The sequence below is a fragment of the Delphinus delphis genome, chromosome 15 (genome assembly GCF_949987515.2).
Source record: "Delphinus delphis chromosome 15, mDelDel1.2, whole genome shotgun sequence".
NCBI classification, from domain to species: Eukaryota; Metazoa; Chordata; class Mammalia; order Artiodactyla; family Delphinidae; genus Delphinus; species Delphinus delphis.
In genome coordinates this window covers 70535368-70557815 of record NC_082697.1, presented here as the reverse complement: position 1 = coordinate 70557815, position 22448 = coordinate 70535368, and the positions used below count along the sequence as shown (strand labels likewise).

Sequence of the window (22448 nt, the reverse complement as noted above, 5' to 3'; positions counted from 1 at the left end):
TTTCAATTGCAAAATAGGGATAATAACTGTCTTTTGGAAACTGAGGCTCAGAGAGGTAACATGACTTGCCCAAGATCATACAGCAATAAGTAGTGTTTTAAACTCCTGTCACTACACCCCGGCAAGCTCTTGGGGAATTCCTGCGGGAACTCTGGGTACCAGGATGAGGTCAGCCTCCCACGGTCTAGGCTGTCTGAAGAAGCAGCAGCTGAACAGTTGACAGAGGGCAGAAGGACGGTTCCCGGTTCAGTTTCTGATCTGCAGCAAACATGCCTTCCACCAAATATGCCTCATTCAGCACCCCGATCTGGGCACTTAAACACAGGGCGTTGAAATATCTGAACCGAAGGGGTCCTGACGTACTGCTGAGCCCAGCCCCATTTCAAAGATGGGAGGACTGAGGCCCAGAAAGGGGCCACAACCCCATCAGGGGTTGGAGGCTGCTTGAATGGCCCCCTCCCCCAAGGGGAGCCTGCCTTCCCCGCCCTGGCGATGTGGGAACAACTGCAGCCCCGCCCTATGCTGCCCCGCCCTATGCTGCCCCGCCCTGCCCCGCCCTGCTCACCATGCTCGCTGGGCTTGAAGGCGCTCTTCCACAGCAGCTGCTCCCCAGCCCACAGGTCCAGCTGGTAGGTGTCCACACTGACCACGTTATCCATATGCATATGGCACACGCACACCGCGCCAGCTCTGTTCTCGGGGACACACGTGTGGTTTCTGCAGACACAGATGTTGCATTAGGCTGGTCATGTGACCCACGGGCATCCCAGGATACACCTCAAGGAACCACAGGCCCTTCCAGCTTCCTGGTCACCCTGCCTCAAGGACCAGATCTGGGAACTTGGGAGCAGAGTGGCCAGGATGCAATGGGGACAGGGGCCTGGGACCGCCTCCCTGAGGGCCACAGCCCCTCACCACACCCACCATGGACTCTTATCCGCCCCTGACCCCAGCCTTGGACCCTGAAAGCCAGCAAAAGGGAAGAACCCACAGCATGAAAGAATTTGTAACAACATATGTGTCTGTTCCAGCACCCCTCTGGTAGCACAGTTTAGCCCAGTACAGCGGACTGTGGCTTGGCAGGCACATACCCTGTGCCCCACAGCCTAATCCTAATGTGTCACCCAAAACAGCCAACCCCGTGTCTCATGGACTAGGCCAGGGGTCAGCAAACGTCTTCTGTAATGGGCCAGATGGTAAATATTTGGGGCTTTGAGGGCCATACTCTTGCTGTTCCAACTACACAACTCTGCTGATACAGCACAAAAAAGCCCCAGTCATAGACAATACGTAAACAAATGGGCATGGCTGTGTGTCAATAAAACTTTATTTACAGAAACAGGTGGTAGGCCAGATGTGGCCCATGGGCCATAGTTTGCAGGTCCCTGGTCTAGGCCAATGTGGCCCATACAGAAGCACAGCTGGTCCACCTTAGTATATCGTGGCATAACAGCTCTGTCAGTGTGGCCCACATCAGGTGTGCTGCATATCCCAACGTGCTCCACAACTGTGTGCCTCGTGTACTGGATCATGTCCTGGAGCACCACCTATACCACTGGTCACCCCTGTGTACCATGGATTATCCCAGTGAACCACCTGGAAAAACATATCCCAAGTTCCATGGTCCACCAACCATGGCTGTGAACTCCACCGCTAACACTGTACCCCCAAACAATGGCCTAGCCCAGAGGTTCTCAAAGTGTGGTCTGAGATTCCACTGGGTCAAACTGGTTTCATAGTAATACTCTGACATTAGTTGCCATTTCCACTCTCCTTCTCTCACAAGTGTACAGTGGACTTTTCCAGAGGGTACACGATGTGTGATGATGGGCCGTTGCTCCAACAGCCTGTTGAATGTGAACTTGTGGGCTGTTGTGATTTAAAATTTCTGTTTTAAATTCCAATAGGGGAAATATTGGTAGATGTGAGCTACCCAGACTAAAGCTCTGGGGGTCCTCACTAATTCTTTTCTTTCTCTCTTTCTTTCTTTGGTTGCACCGGGTCTTAGTTGCAGCATGCAGGATAATTAGTTGCACCATGCGAACTCTTAGTTGCAGCATGTGGGATCTGGTTCCCTGACCAGGGATAGAACCTGGGCCCCCTGCACTGGGAGTATGGACTCTTAGCCACTGGACCACCTAGAAAGTCCCTTAATCCTTAAGCACACAAGAGAGTCCTGAGATGAAAAAGCTTGAGAACTGCTGGTCTAGTCCAGGATTCCACCACATCCACATGCCACGTGCCTTGGTGACACTGAGCTTGGAGCACCGTGACGCACTCGCTGTGTCTTACACACGCTGCACCCCAGGGCACCTCCCCTCTACCATGCCCAGTAAGCCCCCGTGAACCGCATTGAGCACACGCACTCCGGGGTACCAGGTGGGCCAGGCGAATTCCGAGGCAAACCCTCCCCAACTCCCGGTTTCAGCCCAGGCTTACTCGAAGTAGAAGAATTTCAGCTGGTAGAAGAGGCGGAGCTCAGCTCTGCAGTTGGTGGGCCGGGCCATCTCCCACTCACAGGTGGAGATGTTGACGTAGTCGGAGAAGCAGGTGGGCCCCTGCACGACCCTCATGCTCCCTGGGGAGACACAGGAGACCTCTGAGCAGCTGGAGCCTGACGACCAAGAGGGATGGGTTGGAAACCAGCCCAAAGAGACCAAGGGGCCCATCACAAAACAACAAAACCACTGTCCGAGGCACGGTCCTCACAATGCAGGGGCCAGGAATGGGGCTCTGTGAGCTTCCCAGCTGGCACTGGGGTGATGCCTGCAGCTGAAGAAATACCCTTGGGTACAGGGTCCATCAGCGGAGACAGACCAAATGCACCTCTATAGTATGCAAATGCAACTACCTGCCCTTGGCCGAATTAAAGGAAAAATATGTCAGTCTAAGGGTAGCTATCCCACCATCACAGGCATCTATCCCACGGCGTGAGCCTGGTGCATAAACAATCAATACTGTAAAGGTTTGCTGAATGAAGGAAGGAATGAATGAATGAGAGATGGTGACTTACCACAGCCTGCCGCCCACACCAGGATCAGACAGCCCACCGAAAACGTGAGCCCAGAGTGAAGCCACCCCATTGGGAGATCCTACAGCGCCTGCTGGGAGCAAGTGAGCCCGTTAGCGCTGATTCATGATTCCCACAGCCCCCATCATGCCAGCCGGCCCCCATCATGCCGAGCCCAGCTTTCAGAGCTCACCTCCAGATACAGCCCTCCCCCTACGCCGCATGCCCCCTCCTCCCGGCCCCGCCTCCCTCTCCGCCAGGCCTGCACCTGCCCCCCTGCACACCTTTACTTCCTGCTGCTCTTCAAACATACCACGGATTCACTCTCACCCCCATGCCTCTCCTCTCCCTGTCCTCATTGATACTCTCTCAGTCTCTGTCTCTGTCTTCTCTCTCATTTGTTCATCTTATTCATCCATCTATTCATAATGAATAAATGGCCCCTTAATACTCCAGTGTTTATTAAGAAAAACAAGGACAGCCGCCGACATAGCTACAACACAACCATCCAAACCAGGAAATTAACACGGATGCATTACCGCCAGCTGATGCACAGACCCTGTTTCCCTTTTGCTAATTGCCACAGCAATGCTCTTTGTAAGTCCAGGATCTGGTCCAGAATCATGCATTGCATCTGATGATCATGCCATCCCAGTGCCCAGGTCTTGGCGTCTAAATACTATTCTCGACTGACAGGAACCAGGGCTCCTCGGAGAAACAGCTGACTCCAGGAGCAGGGAAAGTACAAGAAAAGCCTGGAATTCTTCTTGCGCTAGAAAGTAAGGAAGTACTCCACGAATGATGGGGACCGCTTGAAAAGACACAGGAGCCAGCTAGGATGGATGCCCACTGGCCCAAACGGGCACAATTAGAACCTCACAATGAATATTATAGTAACCAGCCGTAACCCTCAGAGTTAAAATAGGGGTGCAGGAGTCTACGGCGATAAAGATGAGTAAGTGGGGGGAAGGGACAGCTCTATTTCACCACAGCAGGCTCCAAGTATCTCCCCACAAACTCACATGAATTAACTTTACATAATTCACATACAATACTTGATATATGTAATTGTATAGACCCTTATATACAGAAACCTGGCAGATACCACCTTAACCAAATGGTCAGTGTCGACATGGCCAGGAATGGGACAAACCAAGGTCATGAGCTTTCTGAAAACAATGCCCTTGGAAGAACACAGTATCACTTCCCTGGGGTCCCTGCCCCCAGTGTACAAATCACATGGAAACATCAGACAAGCCTACACTGAGGGGCAGTCTATGCAGGAAGCGGCCTAGACTCTTCCAAAAGTGCCCTGGGGGCAAAAGGCAAGGAGAATGGGAGATGTTCTCCTTTCAACTGTGTGTCTGTCATCCCGAGAGCCTGTGCTTGTCTTGTGCACGGCCAATCTCCTAGTACCTACGGCAATGCCTGGCACGCAGCACGTGCTCAGGCAAGTCTGTCGAATAAATTCACTTTGGACATGCTGTGGGGCCGCTGATGGGCTCAGTACGGGGCTGGAAAGCTCTCCCTAGGGGGAGACTTGGTATCCACTCAAAGTCTCAACTGGCCCTCCTGGCAGAGCCACAGTGAAGACCGAGGAAGGAGGGGTGGGGGTGGGGTTTGGAAAACAGTGATGCTGGTTTCCTCTGCCAAGTCCCAGCAACCTTCCTTCTTGTGAGTTCACAGACATCCACAGCATCCTGTGGCAGAGATGTCAAAGGGGTCACTCTAGCCCCAATTTCGAAGAAAGAGAAACAGAGAGGTCAAGACGCGTGTCCAAGGTCACACAGCAGAAAGGCTACCGTGGTAAAGTGCTTTAAAAAGGTGTGGGGGAGTGAAGCAACCCCCCCAGGGTAGATTAAATCATGACATCTACAGCGGTCAGGGTGTTATCTTTGATCTGTTTTGGAAGGCACATCCAGACGTATGCATGTGCACACACACACCCACACACGCACACTGACTGGTTTCACAGGGATGGCAGGTGCTGCATCTCAGGAGAAACCGCGGCACAGATGTGGTGGCGACAAGGCCTCTCTGAACATCACAGGGAACGAAGGACGAAGGTGCAGAGAAGCAAAGGAATTAAAAAGAATAATTACCAAATGATCAGGGTGTAAGACACATGGCAAAAGGAAATAATTTCAAGTCCACACCCTGACATGTAGGGGCTGGGGGGGGGGTCTTGGGGTCACCTGCCCAGCCCAAGTGGCAACCTGAACAGGGGTGCCTGCCGAGATCCCATCTCTGACATGTTGCCATCCAGTTTCTGCTTGTACTCTTTCCATGGATGGGGTGGTCACCCCTAGGTCACTTTTGAGCAGAGCCTGACTATTGGAAACAGCTCCCTTATGCTGAACCAAGCATTTGTGTAGACAAAGTCCTGCTTATTAAGTACTCACATGTGCTTGACCTTTTGCCATGTGCACTAGAGTTATTACCTTATTGACTCTGCCCAAGAACCCTGCAAGATGGGTTGTTATTTCCACTTTCTTCCTAAGGGAACCGAGGCCAGAGAGATCAAATAACTTGCCCATCGGGTCCCACAGCTGGCGAGAGGGCAGGGCCAGAGTCAGAATCCAGGTCTGCTGGCTTCTGAGACCAAGGTACCTTTCAATATACCAACTCCAGTTTCTCCTAGAACCACAGACTGAACCCAACAAGATGGAATGAAATGGGCCAGGAAGAGTTGGTCAACCTGCTTCCTTCTAAACATTTTACATCGATTAATTCAATAATCAAAACAGCTCTTCTAGGGCTTCCCTGGTGGCGCAGTGGTTGAGAGTCCGCTTGCCAGTGCAGGGGATACGGGTTCGTGCCCCGGTCCGGGAAGATCCCACATGCCGCGGAGCGGCTGGGCCCGTGAGCCATGGCCGCTGAGTCTGCGCATCTGGAGCCTGTGCTCCGCAACGGGAGAGGCCACAACAGTGAGAGGCCCACGTACCTCAAAAACAAAAACAAAAAAAACCCCAGCCAGCTCTTCTAGCATACAATATTTACCAAAATATTTAAACATGCCAAGTTTCTTTCTAAACATTTTACATACAATAATTCAATATTTAAAACAGCCCTCTTCAGTAAGTACTAGTATTTTTTCCCATTTTTAGAGGAGGAAATCAAGGCTCAGGAAAGTTAAGTGACTTGTCTGAGGTTACAGAGAGGTGATAGTCCTGGGGGGCAGTCGGGCTCCAGAGCCTTGGCTCTTAACCACTATCTGTGTTTAGACCCCAGAGTTCTCTATGTTTTGGAGGTCCCTGACCCATCTGAACCTCTGATGCAAACTCCAAGCTCTGTTTCCAGAAAAGTGCACACATTCAATTTTGCATTCCGTCTTAGCGGTTCAGACACAACGGCTCCTTGAGCTTACTGAAGCCCAAGTAAGGACTCCAGGTCAAAGCCCCACCCGCCCCCCAGGCAATGAGCGGTTTTTGAGGGTCTTTGAATAGGGTCGTGGCAAGGTTTTTCCAAGACCCAGTCTGGGGCTGGGGAGAACGCTGAAACGAGGGGGAGCCGGCAGGGTGGGGGGCAGTTAGCAGTTGCTACAAACGCGAGTCTCTTCTCCATGATGAAACCAGAGTCATTTTCAAATTGGAAACCAGGCCATGATCTGTCTGTTCACTTCACTGGCCTCTGGCCTCTGGTGAAAGATGTCTTCACCCCGGGGTCGGGTTGTGGGGGGGAGCACAGAGCCCCAGGGGTCCACAGCCCATCCAAGAGCAGCATCTCTGAGTCAGAATCAAATCCAAGCCCCGGAATGAAAGCAGCCAATCGAAAAGGCTACATGCCGCTTGATTCCCTTTATGTAACATTCTTGACATGATCAGACTATGGAAGTGGTGAATAGATTCGTGGTTGCCCGCACGGGTGGGGGGGGGCAGCAGGGAGGGAGGGAGGCACGGCTATAAAAGGGCAACACAGGGATCCTTGCGATGATAGGACTGTTCTGTATCTCACTGCAGTGGTGGAGACAAAAACTGTACACGTGATACAGTTAAATTAATGAGAAGCAAGCTAACAAAACGAATAAAAATAACATGTGCGTGCGTGTGCAAACACGCAAACACACACGCAAACGAGTACCAGTAAAACGGAGGCAATCTGAGGAAGATCGGTGGTTTCTATCAATGTCGATACCTTGGCTGTGATACCGAACTATAGTTTTGTAAGATGTTACCCTTGGGGGAAACAGAGTAGAGGGGATCTCTCTGTATTATTTCTTACAACTGCGTGGATTAATCCTTACAACAATTACCATAAAATAAGAAGTTTAAGAAAATGCAAAAAAAGAAACCAACCCAAACCACCCAAGCCCCTCTGGTGATCTGGCCCCCGGAGACCCCACTACCATCCCCTCCTATTCCCTCCCTCGTGCTCCCTCCCCCACGAGCCTTCTGTCCCACTGGCCTTCTGACACACCCCTGTCCCTTTCCTCCCTCGCACCCTTTACACCCGGAAACACCATCCAGCGAGGGCACCCTCTGTTACTTCTCATCACGGCACCCGGTTTATTTCTGTCATACACTTATCACCATCTCTCATCATATCTCTGAGGTTATATAGGTGAATGTTTATTTTATTTCAGTAGGTAGATGGCAAAGATAGACAGATTTGACTGCAGAAATGTTTTGAACTTCCCCAGATCAAAACACACCGTAAAGAAAAAAAGCAAGCAAGCAAAAGATTAGCAGAAAGTGGCAATCTACGTTACAGAAAGTGAAGGGCCTTAACATATAAAGTGGTCTTACAAATCAGCATGACAAACATTCCTTTAAGTGAAATAGCCATGGTCATTGCTTTGTCCCCTGTGCCTAAACAGTGCCTGACATGTACACAGTATGTGCTCATGAAACATCTATTAAATCAATGATTGGTTAAAATTCAACAACAATGAATACAATAATCTGTTTTTAAACATGGAGTACGTACCAAGCCTTTGCCCCTAATAACTGTCATTCATGTACAGTACTTATTACGTGCCAGGCGTGGTTCTAAGTGCTTATAATATATTAAGCAATTTAGTTCTCACAACTTTATGAAGTAGATGCCATTAAAGTCCCCATTTTAGGGCTTGCCTGGTGGCACAGTGGTTAAGAATCCGCCTGCCAATGCAGGGGACACGGGTTCCGAGCCCCTGGCCCGGGAAGATCACACATGCTGCGGAGCAACTCGGCCCGTGCGCCACAACTACTGAGCCTGCGCTCTAGAGCCCGTGCTCCACAACAAGAGAAGCCACCGCAACGGTAAGGCCGCGCACCGCAACGAAGAGTAGCCCCCACTCACCGCAACTAGAGAAAGCCTGCGCGCAGCAACGAAGACCCAACGCAGCCAAAAATAAAAAAATAATTAAAAAAAAAAAAAATCCGGGCTCCCCTGGTGGCGCAGTGGTTGAGAGTCCGCCTGCCGATGCAGGGGACACGGGTTTGTGCCCCGGCCCGGGAAGACCCCACATGCCGCGGAGTGGCTGGGCCCGTGAGCCATGGCCACTGGGCCTGCGCATCCGGAGCCTGTGCTCTGCAACGGGAGAGGCCACAACAGTGAGAGGCCTGCGTACCGCAAAAAAAAAAAAAAAAAAATCCTCATTTTAATGATGAGGAGATGAAGGCACGGAGAGGCCAGAGCACTCGTTTGTGGTCACAGAGCCAGGATTTGAACCCAGGCAATCTCACTCTAGAATCCACGCACCACTGCCTCTCAGAATGTCGTCCCTGCAGCCCTGGCATGTGGTGTTATTAGTCCGATTGGCCAAAGAGGAAACTTGAGGCCTACAGAGGGCAAGTGACAAAGCCAAGTTCATGGAGTGAGGAAGGAGCAGAGTGGGTGAAAGCCTGACCAAGAAAAGAGCAGAAGCAGACAGAGTGGGAAAACACTCCTGCTGACCGGGAAACACACTTAACTCACTCTTTTTATTTGCGGGGAGATGAGTGGCGAGTCTTGAAATGTCAGAAGCCAGCAGCGGCACAGAAGTGACCCAGCGGGGCTCTTCCTGAAGCCAGTGGGGTGTGCAGGCCTCCGGGTCCTCTCCCCTCTCTTGGCTGCAAACCGACGTGGAGGGGGTGGGAGGCTGGATCAGCAGACAGGATGCAGCCGGTCCTCTGACAAGAGGCATGTGGATAGGAAGCCCGGGACAGCAGGCGCTGCGGGTGACCTCCCTCTGGAGCCGCTGACCCCTGAAACTCCACAATCTTACGCTGGCCTGAAGCGTCTGCTGAGCTGGTCTGGCAGGGGGGGTAGGGATACACTTCTCCACGGGTCAGCAGCCTTCCCAGAACTGCCGTCCAGCTAGGGTTCCCAGAAGCGAAAGCCACATCACCAGCCCCACCCAGGATAGTGAGGAAGTCCGGCCAGGGCCCCAAAATGGCCTGGGCTCTGCCTGCCTGCCCCACCCCCAGCCCAGAGAGTGGAGGGGAGGGGCGGCAGCAGCAAGAACCAGACACCTCGGCCAAAGAGCCCACCAGGCTCCCCCCGCGCCTACTGTGTGCTTCGCGTCCTCACCCCCTCGCTGGGGCCCCATGTATTCTTGCTGCAGGTGTTTTCTCAGCACCTACTGCGTGCCAGCTAGGACAGATGTGGAAAAGGCCATTCATTCATTCAGTCGTGCCTTTTTTCCTTCTTTCCCTTAACAAATATTTGAGTGAGGAGAGAAGCTACTGGAGGATTTGGGGCACAGAGGTGAGACTTCAAAGGCTCCCTCCGGCCTCTGGGGTCAAGGGCAGACGCAGGGACCCATGAGGAGGCCACTGGACTAGCCCAGGCACCAGGTGCCAGGTGCACCAGGGTTGTAGGGAAGAAGAGGTAAGAAGAGGTTAAATTCTAGATCTGCTGTGAAGGTAGAGTCAACAGGCTTTGCTGACAGAATGGAGTTCGGGGCCTGCGTCAGAGAAAAGGGGACAAGTAGGGGTCAAGAATGACTCTGAAGCTTTCGGCCGGAGCCACTGAAAGGATGCAGGTGCCACCCACCAAGATGGAGTGGGCTGTGGGAAGGACCAGCGTGAGGTCAGGCATCACCAGATACGCAAGAGGCTGTTGAGGACATGAGGAGGGGCGAGGAAGGGCCACCTGGTCCTACAGCGTTGGTGGGGGGCCAGGGGGCAGGTAAATGAACAAGAATCCTCCAGGGGAGGGACGGCGGCATGTGGAGAGGGAGGAAGAATATCCCCCAGAAGGCATGGTGGGCTCCGTGAGGGCAGGGGACGTGCTCCATCTTCTGGAAGCAGAAAGCCTAGCCGGTGCCCCGCACAGAGCAGGTACTCAATAAATGAGCTTATGTACTTTACTTTATTCTGACTTTTACACTTATACAGTGCTTCCTTCATGCCAGGTACTGTTCTAGGATGCTTTAAGACCCCGTATGAGATGAGTACAATTATTAAACCCATTTTACAGATTCTGAAGGATCCTAAGATAGGGAGGACGCGGCCCATTTCCCATCCTACAAGACAGGCCCTTGGCTGCAGTGAGGGGCAGGGGTCATAGGGGATGAGAGCAGTGCAGTCAGAAGGGCCGGAAGACAACACTGTCTACCAGGGGTGGTAAGCGATTCAGACTCCTTCCTCAGGGCAGTAGGGAGCCACTGAAGGCTATTGGGCAGGAGAGGAGCTGCTTTCCAGAAAGCCCACTCTGACCTGCGTGTGGAGAACGAGTGCAGGAGTAGCTGACAGAAGAGGCGGTGCCGCTCGACCTGCAGAAGAGAAGCCAGGCTCTAGCTCTGTTTGGGAGGTAGACGTGGCAGAACTTGGTGATGACTGGTGGCTGGGAGCTGGGAGCAGGGAGGTGGCCTTGGGCTGGAGCACGGGCGGATGGACAGTGGCGGGTGCCGGGAAAGGCATGGTCTTGCTGCGGAAGACCATGCACTTCACCATACTGTGGACCTGGTGAGTCCAAGTAGGCGACGGGCCCCAAGAGGCAACCAGGAGGCAGTATGTCCTAGCGGCCTGGAGCTCAGAAGGAAGGCTCACGCTAGAGACCGGTTTGCAGGTCATCAGCTGTGGCTGAAGCCCGCGGGAGCTTGCAGAGTGAGAGACACAGCCTTGTCTGAGAGGGGAGGGAGGGGGCTGGAGACCGTGAACCTCCTTCGTGGGATTCGGCTGGGCCAGAGCCCCAAGGGGGTGCACCATCTCCGGGACAGGCTGGCATCCTGTGCTAACAGCCACCTTATGGCAATGTGGACGCTCACGTTGGCTGCGGACACATTAAGTCCAAATGTCCACGGGAGGGGCAGCCGGGTGACTCCATCTAGGATTCTGGAAGCCACGCCCATCCTCAGAAGGTACCAGTGCCCCCAGGGAGGAGGCTGCGCCTGAGGACCTGAGTGCAGACGTCACCTGCTCAGGACCAGCGGCCAGCCTCCTTCACTCTGCAAGCCCTTCTTCTGCTTTATTTCTCTTCCTGGCACTTACTCCTCACTGCCTGTCACACACGCATGTGTCCTGTGCACAGTCCAAATCCCCCAGAGAACACCAGCTCCTACAGGCTGTGCCCACCCTGTTCACTGCTATAGCCCTACAGCCTAGCACAGCGCCTGGCACACAGTAGCGGGGGGGGGGGTCCATAGATATTTGCTGAATGGAAGAATAAATGCACGCACTCCCCCTGGCTGTGTGCAGTGCGGCCTGGCCAGCCATCGCTGATGGAGGCAGGGATACAGCTCCCAGAGCTGGCATTTTCTGCCTCTTACTGCTGGATAAACACTGACCAATTCTGGCTCAGTCTCCTCTGAGCCCAAGGCAGGCACCACACCGATCTTGGCCACCCCAAGAGGGGAGGGGGGAGCTGATCTCCAGAGAGCTGGTAATTGGGGCGTTACCCTGATTACTGCTCATTGCCCTGATACACAGATACAAGATGTCCCGGCCCCAAGATGCTGATTAGAGTTTGGCTGTCTTAGTGACAGTCACGGCTCCCAGTTCGCCTTCTTACTGAGGTCACCAGAAGTCACCATGATTGCCCCCAATTCCTTGAGTCTTTAGAGACCATGCCCTGGGCCCTTCTGCCCATAGGTTCCACCCTTCCCCAACTGAGGAACATGGAAGGTGCAATTATTATCATTCCCTTTGTAGACATGGGGAAACTGAGGCCCAGAGAGGTCCAGGAACCTGCCTAAGGATGCACAGCTAGTAAGAGGTGGGCCTGGGAATTGAACCCAGATCTTTTGGTTCTGGAGTCACAGTACAGCACCTGGCATGGAGGAAGCAGCCGTAAATTCACTCCTTTTATACACCTCTCTGTTTGCTCCTCCCAGCAAGCCCCGTGTGGAAGATGTGGTTAAACATTACCTGCACAGAGGAGGAAATTGATGCTCAGGGGAATTCAGAAATAGTCTCAAGGTAACGAGGCAGGAAGTGATGAACTAGAACTTGGCCTCCACCACGACCACTGTTTGCCCAGTCCTCACAGGGAGCATGTCTCAACAGGGACCAGGACTTTGGTCCCTGGGCAAACACAAAGCAGTCAGCACAGATAAGAGCTCCCTGTTCATGGTCTGTCTGCAGACAGGCGGGGGTTGGGATGGGGCTGTCCCTCGAGTTCTTTCTGTTGTCTCATCCTTTATCATTCTTGGCACGGTCAGGGACACGCAGATGTGTGGGGACACCCACATGGGCAGGGACCCCAGAGCATCTAAGATGCGGAAGCGTAACTCTGAGCCTAAGCGCAAGGACTCTGCACTGACTGGCTGGGAGACCTTGACACACTGTGGTCCTCTCAGAGCCTCAGTCTCCTTATCTGTGAAATGAGAGCTGAACCACTTGCCTCCTGGGGCGGTTGAGGGGAGGCAAAGAGACCATGGCTGGCATAGCTGGGTAGAAGAGGCTTAGGGCAGTGCTGATGGAGCAGGCAGCAAAAGCTCGTCTCCAAACGCCAAGTACAGACCCTGAGTACATGACAGCTGCCATGACAGCACAGAAGGGTCTCAGAGTACAAGCTGAGTATAGGAAGCTGGGCTTGAAAGGGCAATACTCATTCCATTTATATGAAGTCCAAAAGGACACAAACCAATCTTGGGGTTAGTGGTCAGGAAAGTGTCCTGGGGAGGGTGGGGCGGGAGAGAATCTTCTGGGGGGTGAGTCACGCTTTGTTTCCTGATCAGGTTATACACGCTTGTGTTTACTTTGTGAAGCCGGGCACTTGTCTGCATGCACATTGCAATAAAAAGAAAAAGAAAAATACGATGGGTGAGAGGGAAGGGAATAGAGCAGAGGGTGCACAAGGCTACTGGAGTTTGTCATCGAAGGTCTCAGAACAGCCAGTTCTCAGAGCTGGTGGATCCCCAAAGACCCCAGAGTCCAAGTCAGCTAACACTTCAAGTTCCCCTAGGCCTTTGCCATGGGGCCATCAACCCTCTAGTTGCCTGCTTCCAGCAATGGGGCGCTCACTCCCTCCGGGGGCAGTTCCCAGCTCCCAGCCACCTCTCACGGCCACGGAGGGTCATCTCCCCCAACGTCAACCAAATATCTAAGAGAATGCAGATGCATGACCTCAGTGAGTAGAGAGGGGGCAGGTGGCGAGCACATGTCCAGTCCTAACAGGTACCCGCCACTCTGCTTTGCACCATGTAAATGAAGACCTAGGGGTCACTAGGGTGCTCGATTTTTCACAAGAAGCTAGAAACCCAGATTTGTATGTATATTACCCTGGTTTTTAAATGCTCAATTTTTAAAAACCACACCCCACATTTGTGGTCCCTCTGTGGCTTACAACCACCAGGTGATGTCCTCCTGGGTGAGTGGGTGTCCTGAGACACCAGAAGACCCCCAATGAGAGGAAAGAAGCAACAGGTGAGACCCCTCCCCCGCACCTTCCCTAAGCTCCCTAAGCTCTGGCACTCCCAAACGTTCCTTCCTTCTGTCCCCGTGGGATGCGGTTGTTATGGTGATGAGAGGGAGCAAGGCTGGAGACACGCCATCACCGCCTGCCCTCCTGTGGCCGAGCAGTATCATTTGTCAGTGAGGAGTTCCAGAATTTTGCAAAAGCCCCATTGCTTTCCTCCTCAGGGGGTGCGGACGAGGGGATCAAAGAGCAGTCCTTACACCCCCCCAGCCCTGCCCCACCCTCCCCATATGAGCCACAGACTCCCCACTTCCCTTGGGCTGTTTCCTCTGCCTCTCAGTGCCCTCCTCCTACGCCACCCTCTCAGGATGTCTGATCAAACGCTACTCTTTCCTCCCCCCACCTCCCAGCTCTGCCTGTCCCTCTGTCCAAACATCATTTCCATTCTCATAAAGAGTGAGCCGTGCGCATCATATTGCTCCATTTCCAGACTGAAAGTCCTCCAGGCCAGGGACTGTGTCTCATGCACGTCTCCTTGCGAACGCAGAGGCAGCCAACCAATGATGGCGAAACTGAAGTCGTTGGCTGCCTCATTGTGGATGTGTTCCCTCCTCCAGGCCTTTGTACATGCCATTCTCACTGCCTAGAATGCCGGCCAGTGTTTACACCCAACGACTAGTATGAGTACAGGGATGTTTACAATGCCTTTCATATTCACTATGTGTTGTTATTTTCACAAAAACCCTAAAGAGGGGCAAAGCGAGTCATATCCCCATGTCACGGTTTAGGAAATTGAGGCCCAAAGAGGGAAAATGACTTGCCCAAGATCACTGAGCAAGTGGGTTGCAGAGCTGAGACTAAAATGCAAGTTTCTTTTTTGTTTTTTTTTTAAACTCATGCAGCTACCAGACTGGGGTCAAAGAAAAGTCCTTGGACGTTAGAGGGGAAGAAAAGAAAATAAAGAATTGGAAAGTTAGTCAGGAAAAATGCAAATAAAGATAACAGGTATACGATATTAATACTGAATAAAATGGATTTTAAGGCATCAAAGTATTACAAGAAAGGTAGCTGTTTTATACTGATAAAAGGAGCAGCTCACCAAGAAGGCATGAAAATCATGAGCCCTCTTCTACTCGTATCGTATATTGTTTATAAGCACCTAACAACATACCTACAAAAACGAAGCAAAAAACTGAGAGGAGGCCAGAGAAAAATGAACAGATCCTCTATCATAGTGGGAGATATATCAGGTAGAGAAAACTACATAAAAACAGAGAAAATATAAACGATATAATTAGTAAGCGTGAACAAAATATATTTCTAGAACTTTAACCCAACAAAAACACACGTCCTTTCAAAAGCAAGAGGAACAAACAGAAAAAAAATGGACCAGAAAATCCTACAAAGACGATCTCGACAAATTCTCCATCACTGATATCATAGGATCTACAAATATTGACCATTATGCAATACATTCAGAAATCAACAATCAAAAGATAACTTAAAATATTCCATCTACCTTAAAAAAATTATAACACACATAACACTTTTAATCAAAAGGGAAATTATAAACTCTAATAGTTAGCAGTGAATGACACTGTGTAACGAGACCTGTGGAATGAAGCCATAGCAGTACTCAGAGAAAAAATTATAGCCTGCAGTTGATTTATTAGAAAACAAGAAAGACTGAGAACGACTGTTAGCCTCAAACAAGGAACCTCAGAATGGAAGAAACCTTAACTGACAGCAGCTCGTGTAGAGGAGAGAACTGGAGGGTTTAGCTGACAAGTTCAATAGCAGCCCCAACTGGGGTGTGGCCACTACAAAGTATGATTGCAGGTGGTATCAACAGAGGTATGGGCTCCAGATCGAAGGAGGTGAGAGTCTCCCTCCTCTCTGACTGGGCAGGCTTTGGGGGAGGCAATGGTTTCTATGTGGGACTCTGACCAATTAGATCATGCCCAAAGCCAGACTGAAGAGGAAGAATGACTGAATGAATTATGGCTGTGTCATCTGAATAAGAGAATCACTGCGCTGGGATGGAAGAGGATGCTTACTACCTCCAAGGGGTAGAAGCAAAGCCAGAAAGCAAAAGTTCCTGGAAAGCTAATTTGGCTAAATCCCAGGAAAGATATTCTCCCAGTTAGAGCTGTCCAACAGTAGAATCTGGTTTCTAGAAGGCCTACTCCCCATAAGCAAGACTGTTGGGAAGCTGAGAGTCTGCGGGCTTGGAGGGCTGCCCCCGCAGAGATCTGGCGTCCCTCCTCTCTGGAGAAGTTCCTCTTAAAAAGACAAAACACTCTCTTGGCTGCTTCAGGAAACCCTCAGGCCTTCCGCAGTTCACCAAAACAGCTCTTGGTGACTGTGCTCCCTTATTTCTAACCTAGAAACCTACTTCTCTTAAACTCTGCTCCTTGGGCTGGATGGCTCAGAATAGTAGTTAAATGCATAGGCTTCCAGCCCTGGATTTGAATCCAGATTCTGCCCCTTCCAAGTTGTATCACCGAGTAAGTCTCTTCCCTGAGCCTCAGTTTCCTCCCCAGGGAACTGGGGAGGCACCGACGCATCTACCTGCCTCCACGACCCTCAGCCCCACCACGTCCCCTCTGCTTTAGGGTGTCTGCCATGCTGGGAAGATGCTCATCAGTAAAATAATCTGTAGAATGATCTGGGCAATGATTGGATCACCTGTGACGTCGGTCCTGGCCTGACCATGTGCACAGGGCTGCTGGGCAGATCGATGGGAGGTGAGCAGTTCCTACCTCGTAGAGTTACTGTACAAGTTGAGTGAGACAATGCAGGCCTCTGGCTGCTATTGGCCTGCCTGACCTCTCTCCCCAGGCCTCTTCAACTTGCTTCAACTCCAGCCAACCACATCAACTTCCTCAGGGCCTTTGCACTTGCTGTTCCTTCTGCTGGGATCACTCTTTCCCCAGATATCCACGTGTCTATGTCAGGTCTTAGCTCAAAAGTCACCTCCAGGGCTTCCCTGGTGGCGCAGTGGTTGAGAGTCCGCCTGCCGATGCAGGGGACACGGGTTCGTGCCCAGGTCCGGGAAGATCCCACATGCCGCAGAGCCATGGCCGCTGAGCCTGCGCGTCCGGAGCCTGTGCTCCGCAACGGGAGAGGCCACAACAGTGAGAGGCCCGCGTACCACAAAAAAAAACACAAAAAAGTCACCTCCACCACTAGATGGTCAGCTCCATGAGGGCCCTTGTTGCTGCATCAGTCACTGCTGTGTCCCCAGCCCCAGCAAGCTTGCTGAGTTGAGTATAAGCAGCGACCCCCACGCTGGCACTCAAGACATGTGCGCGCCTGTCACTTTCAGCTTCGCAAACTGGCTCTGCAGGCCGGAGGCTGTTAGTCCCTTCACAGTCCTGTTGCTTAGAACACCTCCTCCCTCTCAGGAAAGCCGTCCCACCAAACCCTCGAGGGCCAAGCTTCTCTTCCCCTCACCCGGACCCCCCTCCTCCCTCTCTCTCTGGAGGGAGGGGGAGGGGGGACTCAGATGCCAGCCCAGACGGTGAGCATCCCCAGACAGTCGCAGCTCCCAGGCCTGCTTTGGTGAAGACTTGGATTTCTTAAGTGACGTCGAGAAGATGAGGAGTCCCAAGGGGGCCCCAAGAATGAAAATGAGTCAGTCGGAGGCAAACCCGAAACCTCAGAGGCATCACCACTTCTTGGAAAGGCGAAGATGTGTGCATTTAGACAGAACTGTGCACGCAGAGCGGGGGCAAGCAGCAGGCCCGGAAATGGGGCCGGTCGGGCGGACGAGACCTTTTCTAGCATCCTCTCTGGTTCCCTCCACCTGGCCCGCTCCTCCAGGGTCTCTGCCCCTTGTCCTTCTAAATGTCCCTCCTCAGAGAGGCTCCCCCGACTCCACCCCCACACTGCTTCCAAGCACTGTCACTATGTGACACGATACTGCAGGTGCCTGTCATCCTGGCTGAGATCCTGGGGGCCAGGTGTGTTTCCGAATTCAGAATTACTCAGATTAGAGAAAGGTCATCTTGTATAAAATACCACCCATCAAAACCACCCCTGCCCGCCATGGGGCCCGAGGAGCACACTGTGACCAGTCACATGAACATCTCTGCAGCGAGACACACGAGTCTTCACACCAAGGGGAGTAAGTAAAGCCTCCAAAGAGCCTCGCATTTAGCTCATGTCAGGTCTTGCTTCCACCTGAGTGATGAGAACGCTTCCGGTTTCCAGAGCTTGTGGATTTCCAATGTTAGATAAGGAGTATAGATCTGTGTATGTTTGTTTGTGTACTGCCTGTTTTCAGAACTAGAAGTCGAACTCCAGGAGAGCAAGGACTTTGTCCAGTGCTCTATCAGTAGCACCTGGCACCTTGCCTGGCACACAAGTACCCAATAAATATCCGAAGAAGAAATGAATGAGGAAGCCAGGCGCTGGATGTGAAGAAGTGACTCTGTCCTGATTGGGGAGAGAAATAGCAATCACGGGGCTGTGGGCAAGGTATCTCCAAAAATCATCTCACGAATACCGCCCCCTCCCCCTCCAAACACCCATTTTACTGACAAGCAAACTGAGGCTCAGAGAGGTTAAGCAACTTCCTCCAGATCCCACAGATAGGAAGAACAGCAAGCTGACATTTGAACCTGGGGCCCCTGTCTTCAAGCCTTTTCTCTGCCTCAGGGTCAGAGAAGCAGAATGACTTGGCTGGAAGCAAAGCAACAGGGGTTACGGCCCATCAGATGCAGGGTCCCCTGGTCTCTCTAGGTCTCTCATCCTCCACTGGGGTTCTCCCATCCACATTCTTGCAAGGGCAAATTCGTACAACATCTAGGCAAGCGTCGGCCTCTCTTCTAGCCGAGCCAAGGGAAATCTGGTCAAACAAGACTGGTATGTCTCCACGGTCCTGAGGACTGCTCCAAAAGGTGTCCCTCTCGGCCACCCCAGCAAAGTGGCACAGTGGGAAAGGACAGAGGTTGGGAAGGAAAGCAGGTTTGAATCCCTCCATCTGTCATTCTTAGATGTGCTCTTAGATGTACGACCTTAGGCAAGGCCGCCGCACACATCTCTGAGTCTTGGTTTCCTCACCTGCAAAATGGGCAGATTAAATGCCATCCAATGGGGTGCATTTATTTACTTAACAAATATATAGTGCTTGCTTCACACTGGGCGCTGTTCTGTATGCTTGGCACTTATGAATTCAGTTCATCATCACTACAAATGGTATAAAGTAGACACTATAATTTCACAGATGGGGAAACTGAAGTCTTGAGAAGTGGCAAAGCCAGCATTTGAACCTGTGCGATCTGGCCCCAGAGTCCATGCTTTTAACCTCCAAGCTATATTTCTCGACAGCTAACAACAGACATGGATACTGACTGTGGATGTGTTGTGTTGGAAACTGTGCTAAGGAGCTTATAAAACATGATGTCATTAGCACTCACAGAAGCTCAATTTTACAAACGTGAGGAAACGAAGCACCCAGGGGACCTCTGTCCCTGCCCCACTCCCAGCTGCCGTCAAGGGCAGTGGACATTCGATCCCAAACTCTCTCCTCCATCCGGACGGTAGGGATGGGGGGTAGGGGGGTAGAGAGAAGGGGGTCCGGGAAAGGGTCTCTCTTCTCATTTCCTTGATACTTCATTTCAGCTCCTCTTCTGAATCTGAACAGCAGGAAATTGTGAATGCCTTCGGGGACAGCATTCCTGCCCCTCCCTCGGCTTTCTGCAACCCTGGGCTTTGCTGTACAAAACACATCAGTTACTCAGTCACTGTCCAGAATTTGGAAAACCTCAGGTCATCCCAGACCTGCTGGTAACTGGGTGTATTGTAACCAGCGTGACTGGTTAGTGGTTTTCCCTCCCTGCGGCCTTCCCCCAGCCTCCCTCTAGATTTAGCTCCAGAGGTCCACGGTGGGGCCCAGGAATCTGTATTGTGATTCTTATGGTTCAGGCAAAGGTAAAATACACTGGCCTACACTCCTCGGCATGGCATTCAAGGCCTTTCACAACACTCCCCACCTTTCCATCCAGCACTGGCTTTTCCCCCCGCTCCCTGAACGATCTCCTAGCCTTTATCCATGCTGTTCCCACTGTTCAGCATGCTGTTCCCTTTCATTCTACACCTACCAAGCTCTTCTCCTCCTCTCCCAGGGCTGGCTCAGAGGTCCCTGCTCCATGAAGTCCGTCCCACTGACCCATGAAGGTTGATCACCCCCTACCTGTGCTTCCTCCCTTCCTCATAGCTCTCCCCAACCGCCCCCCCGAGAGGGAGCTCCTTGAGGGCAAACACCAGTGCCCTGAACAGCACTCAAGCAGTGCCTAGTGAGTGCTAATGAGTGAATGAATGGCTGGGGTAGGTCACCCCTCTTTGTATACCTCAGCATCCTCATCTGTACTCAGGGTGGGGCTAGCTGAGTTCAAGTGGCCTTTGTAGGACTCTGGAAACCCCTGACTGTGGGGGAAACCTGGACAAAAGTAAACCTGAGCCTCAGTTTTCCCACTGGACTTAAGGATTTTAATAAAGGCACTGCTGTCCCAGCAAATGCCTGGTGATCCTAAAAGGCCGCCCATAGGGGAGGAGTTGCAGGGGGGCGGGGGTCCTACCTCGCCGCAGAGGGCAAAGGCTGGGATTCAGGCAGGGTAAGTGCTGGCCTGGGGGTGATGTATGAATCCCAGCAGCAGGCACCGTTTGCTGGTCCCCAGACTGTCCTGATTACAAGAACATAGATTTTGTTCAAGAGAAGAAGAAGAAGGAGAAGGAGAGGAAGGAGAAGAGGAATCTAGATTCCTGGGTTTACTGAATCTGAATCTCACCAAAAAGAGCCTGAGAAACTGCACCTTAAGCGAATCCCCTGGAGAATTTGTTTCCGGGGTAGTTTGACAAATGTTGACATGTGGAGGGCAGTGGGCTCTGGTGCCAGAATGAGTGCGTTGGAATCCTGCTCTGCACTTTTTTTGTGGGCATCACCTTGGGCAAGTCATGTAAGCTGCCTGTGCCTCGGCAGTTCTCATCTGCAAAATGGCCACAATAAACACAAAGCAGCGACCAGAAAGGTTATTTTGAACTTTAACTCAGAATACTTTCAGTGCTCAGGGCAGGCCCGTACAACATAAGTCCCAGCAAATGATCGCTATTATTGGGCCCATCCAATACTCAAATAAGGACAGCAGAGGTCGAAAAGGCCTTGTTTCACCAGATTCCTCTATCCAAATCCTCACCGATCTCCCGTGCGCGGGGTTGGGGGTGACTGCCCAGAGAAGACGGGGGAGGTTGGTGGCCCAAGACCTGCCTCCCCCCACGCTCACGACGTTCCCAAGCCCCTTCAAGGGACCGCCCCTCTGACGTGTCGGGGACGGGGCGAGTTTGGGGCGTGCGGGTGTCTGAGCATCAGCCCTAACCTCCCCAGCCCCGCTTCAGGTGCGCTGGGCGGAACGCACGGAGGCTCCGCTGCCCCTCGCGCGAAGAGGAGCCGGCAGGTAAGCAATCCCCACTGGGGATCGGGAAATCCCGGGGTCCCCGCCGCCTGGCGTCCCGCCGGCGGCCCAGCGCTCTGTGGACCGCCGCCGCGTGCCCGGGCCGATCCCCCAGCCTCCCACCCGTGCGCGGGCCCCGGGTCCTACCTGTGTGCTCCTGGCCCAGTCGCCGCTCCAGCGCCGGAGCGGGAAGTGGGAGACACCCCGGGCGGCCGTCCCAGCCTTGGCTGCGTCGGGCGGGGCTTTCCTAGGCCGCCTGCCAAGCCCGCCCAGCTTCCTGCGCCCCGCCCCGCTCCCCGCCCATTGGCCTGCGCCGCCCCTCACCGCCCCGCTCACTCCGCGCTCCTCGGGTCGCCCTCCCGGCAGGGGCGCCGACGGTCACAGCTGAGTCCCTGTCCCGGTCCCCGCCGTCCCCGCAGTCCAAGGGGCTGCCGATCTCTCCCGGAGGCGATCCCAGCGCCCGGGCCCCAAGGCCACTGGAGGTCACACCCCAGCGGGGAGAACTCCGCAGGGCTTCCCCTAGCTCTCAGAATAAAATCCCAGCTCCGGGTGGAGCCTCCGGATTTGGCACCAGCCGGTCCCACCGCCCCTGCCCCTGCCTGTCCTGCTGAGGCCCCTCTCTGCCTCTCTAGGCACAGGGGGCAGGTCCGTTAAGGGTTGGGGGGCTGGGCATCTTTAATCCTGCTACTCTTCCCCGACAGCCCAACTTCTGCTGGATGCGGACGTGTGTTCTTCTCTTCAGCAAACGTTTTCTGAGCGCCTTCGATATGCCGGGCTCTATCAAAATGTAGATTGTAAAAAAAAAAAAAAAAAAAAATGTAGATTGTGAAACAACTCTTCAATCAACAGTTAGTACCATCTGGCAGACCCCTTTCTAAGGCCATGCATATATTAACTGACAGCTACCCTGTGAGGGAGCTATACTACTGTCCCCCAGTTTACAGATGGGGAAACTTGCTCAGAATCATGCAGCCGGTGTGGGATTCCAACCCACGCTCCATGGACCACTAATCACTGCACACCGTAAAAGCCCTATTGGAGCCCAGAAGGTAGGGAAAAACAGTAAATGAACAAAGTATTTCAGGTAACAAGAGATACCAAGAAGAGAGTAAAACAGAGAGAGACTTATCTCCTCCTGGAGGAGGAGACGTTTGAGCTTCTAGCCTGAGGGGGATGGGGGCAAGACTAGTTTAGAAAGTGAGAACAGCAAGTGCAAAGGC

At 52.7% G+C, this 22448-nt stretch overlaps 1 protein-coding gene across 14 annotated transcripts in view; it reads right to left on the bottom strand.

Moving 5' to 3' along the window:
- The window catches only part of IL4R (interleukin 4 receptor), a 38037-nt gene extending 16545 nt beyond the window's left edge, over positions 1-21492 (bottom strand). The window contains exons 1-5 of one of the 14 annotated variants that reach the window (XM_060031952.1): positions 21376-21492; positions 8909-9289; positions 3014-3104; positions 2440-2614; positions 566-717 (exon numbers count right to left, since the gene is read on the bottom strand). In XM_060031952.1, the coding sequence (XP_059887935.1) occupies positions 566-717; positions 2440-2614; positions 3014-3083 (397 nt within the window). In that variant the 5' untranslated portion in view covers positions 3084-3104; positions 8909-9289; positions 21376-21492. The other 13 variants (XM_060031954.1, XM_060031946.1, XM_060031951.1 and 10 more) reach the window with 13 other exon arrangements.
- Positions 21493-22448: the final 956 nt, after the last annotated feature.